Genomic DNA, 7,591 nt, shown 5'->3' with positions numbered 1-7,591 from the left:
CATTCCTGCCACCCTTTTTCATAAAGGGCAACTCCCTGTCCTTGCCTTCCAGCCTGTTTTTCCTAAAAGGCCATTTCCCTCCACTGCAGCACAGCAGTCACATGAGCCACCCCACCATGTCCCTGTGATCCCAGCGAGGTCCCAGCCCTGCATGTGCCCACAGACTTCTGACTCCTCCTGTTTGCTCCCCATGCTGCACACACTGCTGGAAGGACATTTCAGGGAGCTGTCAAGGGTTAGTGATCTTTACAGCTTATGGCATAAGATACTATCGTCTCAGCTTCTCCCACAAGACAGATGAGTATTTTTGTTCTTTAAAAACAGTTTCCTTCACCTCTCCTTGTGCCCACATAAGTAAAGGCTTGTTACAGAAAAATAATATTTTTTAACAAGTGTTTTATTTGTGGCAGAGGGTTAACACTAATAACACAGAAAGTGTCAGGACTATAATTTAAAAGCTCTGTCTTGTGAGGTGGAATCAGGGCCATTATCTTTTGTCTTTGAAATTATTAATGCTGTTGCTGGGTTTTGTATTTTCTCTTGTTGAAGGACTCCCATGGCTGAACATGACTCCACTAGGGAATGATCTGCAGATTTCTTCCTGTTTGCTAATACCATATTCTGACACTGTGTCCTATAACAGGCTTATTAGGAAACTGAGGGAGTGTGGAGTGGACAGTGAGGTGGATTGAGAGCTGGCTGTGTGACAGAACTCAGAGGTTAGTGATCAATGGAGAAGGGTTGAGTTGGAGGCCTGTAACCAGTGGTGTCCCCCAGGGATCAATATGTGGTCTGGTCTTGTTCAACATAATCATAAATGACCTGGATGAGGGGACATCTAGTGTATCCTCAGCAGGTTTGCCTATCATACCAAACCGGGAGGGGTGGTGACACTCCAGAGGCCTGTGCTGCCATTCAGTGTGACCTGGACAGAGAAGAACCCAATAAGGTTCAAAAAAGGCAAGTGTAGGTTCCTGCTCCTGGGGAGGAAGAACCCCAAGCACCAATATAGGTTAGGGGTGGATCTGCTGGAAAGCATTTCTGAGGAGAAGGATCTGGGAGTCCTGGTAGATAATAAATCATCTATGAGCCAGCAGTGTGCCCTTGCTGCCCAGAAGGCCAGTGGAATCCCAGGGTGCATAAGGAAGAGTGTGGCCAGTAGGTCTAGAGAGGTCATTCTCCCCATCTATTCTGCCCTGGCGAGGTCACATCTGGAATACTGCATCCAGTTCTGGGCTCCCCAGTTCAAGAGAGACAGGGAACTACTGGAGAGAGTCCAGCAGAGGGGAACAAAGATGACTGGGGGATTGGAGCATCCCCCTTATGAGGAAAAGCTGAGAGAGCTTGGACTCTTTAGTCTGGAGAAGAAAAGGCTGAAGGCAGACCTTATCAATGCCTACAAGTATCTAAAAAGTGGGTGCAAGGAGGATGGAGCCAGACTCTTTTCAGTAGTTCCCAGTGACAGGATGAGGGGCAATGGGCACAAGCTGAAACACAGGAAGTTCCATTTAAATATGAGGAAAAACTTCTTTACAGTGAGGGTGACAGAGCTGCCCAGGGAGGTGGCCTGTGGAGTGGCCTGTGATGTGGAGTCTTCTTCTCTGGTGATACTCAAGACCCACTTGGATGCAGTCCTGAGTAAGGTGCTCTGGGCAATCCTGCTTTAGCAGGCGAGTTGGACTGGAAGATCTCTAGAGGTTCCTGTCAACTCTGACAGTTCTCTGATTCTGTGATGCTGTGATTCCCTCCATCAGTTCAAGGACAAGCAAACTATGTGGCTCCGTGATTTATCTAGGATGTGAGGGTATCAGGATCAAGCCCATGGTCCAAGTGAGCTAAGATCCCTGTGTCCTGTCCATGAACTAATGCGGAAAAGGGGGAAGGGAGTCTTCTTCCTGTTTGTTTTGCCTCAAGCAAGCCAGAGAGGAGGACTTTAAATAGTCATATGGGGCAAAAGGATTAATTAAGTGTTGAATGTTACCTGTGTTATTTCCCTGTAGTCCTTTGCTTTTCTCTCTTTGATAGCATTCTCCTTGTGAAGCCAATTAATTGATGTTTACAAATGGGAACCCAGCTCACTGAGCACCACTAAGTTTAATGTTTGTTTAATTTTTTCTGACAGTTCAAGACAGCATTGGTGACACTGAATTATGAACTTTTGTTGTCAGCTCCTGGCAGAAGGATTATGTGGGATAAAAACTCGAGGAAGGTTAATTATATTAACTCTATCCAAGGCTGCAGGCTGGGCTTTTTGGAGAGGTCTAGTCCTGTGCTTCTTTGGGGTCTAGTAAATTAAAATACCTGGCATGGCCAGCACTGCCAGCTTCCCTTTGAATGGCTGGGTATTACAGGAGGTCTTGGGGTGAGCCAGCTCTCTCCTGAACTCTTCCTCAACTGGTTTCTCCACTGCTTGACTATCTCTTGCCCTTGTCCCACTTCATGTCCACACAGACATTCCTTGATTTGGTCCTCAGATCTGGACCAGTTGTCTTTCACTTTATAGTGCAATATACTGCACTATATAGCACTATGTTAGTAATTTGTACAATTTATAACTGAAAATAAAGAAATAAACATTTAAGTAGTTTTACGGCTCTGCGAGGAAAATACACACCACCTCAAGTAAGAAAAATGAAGTGCAGCTCTTGTTGCATCCAGGTGGGCTTATGATTTTCTTACTGGCCACTTGTGACAGACTGCCCTTTTGCAAGGAATATAGCCAACAAGAATTGCATCTGCAATTGTTTATCATTGCCACCTTAGACACCCTTTATATAACTAGAGTAGCAGAGTCTTGGAGTGAACTCAATTACTTGGTGCTCAGTCAATCTTTGAATTAGAGTATTAAGACACTGACATCTAATTCAGGCAGCTGTACAAAACTGTGCCTCTCGACATGGAAATGCACAGCTGTCCTGGTTTGGTTTGGTGGGTGTTTTGGTAGCAGGGGAAAGGCCCCAGGGGTGGCTCTGGTAAGAAGCTGAGAAGCTGCCCCTGCTCTAAACCCAGCCAAGGATCCATTAGAGGGACAATAGATGCACCCCAGCAATTAACATACGAAAGAACTGAGATAACACCTGAGCAGAGAAGGATTTAAGGGAGAAGAGCTGTGCTGGGGAAGGAGAGCAGTGCTGGTGGTTGGTGAGGAAGAAGGGGAAGAAGGTGCCCAAGCAGAAGTTTCCCTGCAGCCCATGGCGAGATGGCAGCTGTGCCCCTGCACTCAGGGAGGGTGGAACATTCCCTGGGGGCACCAGAAACTTGGCCACTGGACTTGGATTTTGTGACCAGTGGATTTGCTGCCTGTGGACTCTGATCATGCAGCTTTGGAAGACCCGGGTGCCAGGGGAGTTTGTTCCCGAAGCAGCCCCTGACTCTGTGGGAAGCCCAGGCTGGAGCAGCTCTGGACCTCGTGGGAAGGACTCATGAAGGAGAGGTTCGTGGAGGACTCTCTGCCATGGGAGGGACCCCGTGGAGAAGCAGGGAAGGACTGTAAGGAATCCTTCTTCCTGAGGAGGAAGGAGCAGCAGGAACCACCAACCTGTGAACTGACTCTAAACCCCATCCCCTGTGCCCCTGTGCTGCTGGGGGGAAGGAGGGAGAGAAACCGGGAGCAAAGGGATTTGGGCCCGGGAAGAAGGGAGGGCTGGGGTAACATCTGCAAGCTCTGCTCTTTGTGTTGTCTGTGTCCTGAGTGTGTTTGCCTCGTGTTAAAGTAAATTATTATTCTTTTTCCCTGAGTTGAGCCTGTTTCACCTAGGACTTTAATCGATGAAGAGCCCTCCTTGTCCTTTGTCTCAGCCCATGAGCTTTGTCCTTCTTATCCCAGTGTGTGTGTTTAGGGAGATGAGTGAGCGGCCACGGGGCTCCTTTGTTGTCATGTTGGGCCCAAACCATGACAGCAGCAGCAACTAGATCAGGCTTATTAGTAAACATGGGTCTAAACAGTGGTTAAAAGGAAAGAACTGTCATTTTCCACAAGGATGCTGGCATGGCCTTTTGTGTGCCATTTATCAAAGAGATTTTTTTCAGTGCTGCACATTTCATTTGTCTCTGTGGCTCAATGGCACAATCTGAAATACACAGCTACTTACCAAAAAATTATTTAGACCTGTTGTCTGACACTGAACTTCTTGAGCCAGAAAGGTAAAGGAGCTGCTGAAAGGACTGACAAGCTTAATGATGGATCTTGAGACAGATCCACTAGGGGAATGCTCTGCTGTTATTTCAGCAGGTGGTATTATCTGTTTTGGTATTTCTTTCCTGGGAACTCTCACCAGGGAAAGACCTATTACTTTTTAGAGGCTTTGTTTCATGTTTTTGGGTGGCATCCAAATACTTCAGTCTTGCAGAGAAGTCCTCTAGACCAAAATTTCAGTAGAAAATCTAACATAGCAGGACAGATCTCTGCCTCATGAGGGGGTCTTTTCCGCTTAACCTACAGCAAGTCAGTAACTATTTTGTTATGCAGAAGACTCTGATCCTGGCCAGCAGATGAACAAAGAGGGATGCTGAAATCCTTGGCAAATGTGGCATATCTGTACAGAGCTGTAGCACAGCAGAGCTTTACTCTGTAAAAACAAGTAGGCTGCATAATAGCTGGAGATAAGAGAGGAACTTAAATGCTGAAAAATGCTCTAGTGCCGCCTACAATTTTGAGTTGATGGAAATACACACTGTTAAAGCACAACTCTGAGAAACAGACAAACAAAAGATAGAAGGGATTTCAGCCTATACCTGCTGAAGTGGTGGAAGGAACAGCAAATGAAATATAAATCAAAATATAGAAATATGTAGAACATACTATATAATTGTGTGGCCAAGAACAAATATAAATGAAGTTAAGCAGTGATGCTTTTTCTCTTCTGCTGTGTGGACTGCTGTTAAAGTGGACATTTTCAAGACTGGAAGGCTGACTGGAAATGGATGGATAGATGGGTATGCCATTTAGGTTGTGGTTTTCTTTGTCCATCAGATAATTACCCATTTGCAAGCTATCTGTCCCCATACAACATCCTTAATGCTCTGGACTACAAAACATCGAGGAAATGCAGGCTGAAAATTGGCAAAACAGTGTGTTAAACTGATATGGTCAAAAAAACACTAGTATGTTATCAGAAGGTGAAATTTATACTATTTCTTGGAAAAACAAAACATACAATGTCTTGCAAAGAGAAGCTGTCATGTGAACATACAACTATTTGGTTTTTTTTTTTCCTTCTATAAAGCAATTCAATTTAGTAAGAAGAGAACAAACTCCCACACTGCACAAATCACCCTCAATCTGACCAATCCAGCATTACTGGACTAAATTTACTAGGACAAATCCAGCTGATTCCTTTGGGAGATCTGGACAGTCTTAGTTGTTATTCCTACCCTGCAGTATTCAACATTTGTTTTGGATGCTATTACTGCAGGAATTACAAAATTTATCTCTTCACATCTTCAAGATGAAGTACATGTAGGACATTATGAAGAGAACTTCTTACTTTTCAAATTCAATCCAACCACCCTTGAAACAAGTTCCCTTGTCTAACCTACTGCATACTCCATCATGCAGTGCTGCCCACTTCACTGCATCTATGACAGCATCTGGCACTCTGTAAATCCCTGGCACTGAGACCACATGATGGAAGACTACTAGGGTTTTTTTTAAAGTAAAATTTCAAAACCTTGTTTTGAATAATATTATGTAAAAAAAAAAATTCCCAGGCACACTCTACAAAATAATGTTGATCTCACTTTCTGGCACTGACTGGCAGGGCTGCTTTCCTGCCTGCAGCTGGCTGGAATTCTGGCCACCAGATGGCTTTCCTGGCCTCAGCTACCAACTCACATCCACAAGCTAAGGAAACTTCTCCAAGTTTGCATGAACCAGCCCAAATCTTACTTGTGTAGCTGTACCATGACTCTGAAATAAAAGGATGCATAATGTCCAGCCTAGGAAGTCTAACTCTAGCTACAGTTAACCCTAAAATTAGTTCAGATCAGGGTAGGGTGAGCCTGTATCCAGACAGCCACATTCAGTGCTGCTTATTTTCATTGTGGGTTTTACTTTTCAATTATTGTTTCTAAGCGTGGAGTATGTTTGCATAAGGAAAGTTAGGTGGTAAAGGTATTTCCCCTGTGCCAGATGGTTCACTATTTAAGAACACATTCTAAGAGAACCTTTACTTTGACCTGTTGCATATACATGCCAGGCCTGTTGTGCAAGATCTTGATGACTGGCCAGATCATAAATCTAATAGAATAGCACTTGCAGAGCCTTCCCATGGCAGCAGGTGCAGTGGCCATTTTAACAGGATTAAATGTTAAAGCAGATTTTGTTCACACATTGTCTAAATCCTCAAGGAACTGCACAACTCCTACTGAAGCCAGTGGAGATTGAGAAAGGAACAACTCAAATGCTGAAGTGCTCTGGAATTTGAGTTGCCTTCTCCATGAACACAGCCTATTTTACAGTATAAAATTACAAAGAAAAACTAAGAATTCAGGCATAGTACTGACTAATCTGTTTTGATTTTTTTTTAATTGATTATGAAAATGCAAGAAGACAAAAACAAGTATTATTAGGTCTGAGTCTTTGCTACATGCTGCTTCAAATGCAAAAGAACTTTTCTGCTGAGATAAATCAGTTAAGTGAATTTTATCATAAAAAGTGGGGTTTTTTTAAAATCTTTGCCTTTCAGGGCAATTTAACTTAAAAGGAAAAAGACCAACTGATTTTCTAAACATATTAGCTCTTGAGAAGCTTGGAAAGGAGAAAATCACAGCTGAACTAGAGAGATCCCTTTGAACAGTGAAATTTTCTTTGGTGTTCCCTCAGCAAATCACTTTAAAGGTCTTTAAAGGTCTTATGCAGTCAGCAGTTAAAAATCTCTCAGCTATGATGTTCTTGATAATGTTTGCCCTGACAAATTACTCACTCAGTTTTCCCTTGCTTAAACCATTTTGCAGAATCAACAAGTCCCCACATCTGTTGTGGAAACATTGAGAAAATGCTCAGGTGAAACCTAGACCCCACTGAAACAAATGCCAATTGTTCTGTGCAGTTTAAGGCAGCCAGGTTTCACTTTTTTAATCCTCCCATGCTACAACACCTTTAGCTATCACCTGTGTTCCTGGACAGAACTGCAAAGGCTCGAGCAGACACGACTTCAGGTAGACACCATCCGGGTCTTTATTTCTTTTACTTCTAGGAGATCATAGAGACAGATAAAGTACAATTTTACTTACTTTCAGATGTTCGACTAGCCGTGACTGCTAGAATAACCAGAACAGTGACCAAGTTCACATCCATTCCTCCTAGGATCTGTGGGAATGCAGCCACCGAGGTGGCAGTGAGCTGCAGGAACTAACGCCTGACCCAACTTCCCGGCTGCTGGGGCAAACGTGACTCAAAGCCCCACCCTGAGCAGCAGCTCGACGTCGGCTCCATCCTGTGTGGCACTCTGGACTTCAAGCAGGATTCCTCTTCTTACTTGTAGACACGTTTTGCCAGGTGGGAAAACAGGCTATTTGTCACATAGTACCCCAAGATCCTGCTGGATCCTCACAGCCCTTATGGCTGCCTGCGATGAGGCTCTTCAACAAC

General features: G+C 44.2%; 1 protein-coding gene across 1 annotated transcript in view; it reads right to left on the bottom strand.

Annotated features, from left to right (window-relative positions):
- The window catches only part of CCL28 (chemokine (C-C motif) ligand 28), a 9,982-nt gene extending 2,685 nt beyond the window's left edge, over window positions 1-7,297 (bottom strand). The window contains exon 1 of the mRNA XM_010001160.1: window positions 7,234-7,297. Within this exon, the coding sequence (XP_009999462.1) occupies window positions 7,234-7,297 (64 nt within the window). The remainder of the gene's footprint in view (window positions 1-7,233) is intronic.
- Window positions 7,298-7,591: the final 294 nt, after the last annotated feature.

Source organism: Chaetura pelagica, unplaced genomic scaffold (assembly GCF_000747805.2).
Source record: "Chaetura pelagica isolate M959 unplaced genomic scaffold, ChaPel_1.0 scaffold546, whole genome shotgun sequence".
Classification (NCBI taxonomy): Eukaryota; Metazoa; Chordata; class Aves; order Apodiformes; family Apodidae; genus Chaetura; species Chaetura pelagica.
This window is presented reverse-complemented; position numbering and strand designations above follow the sequence as displayed.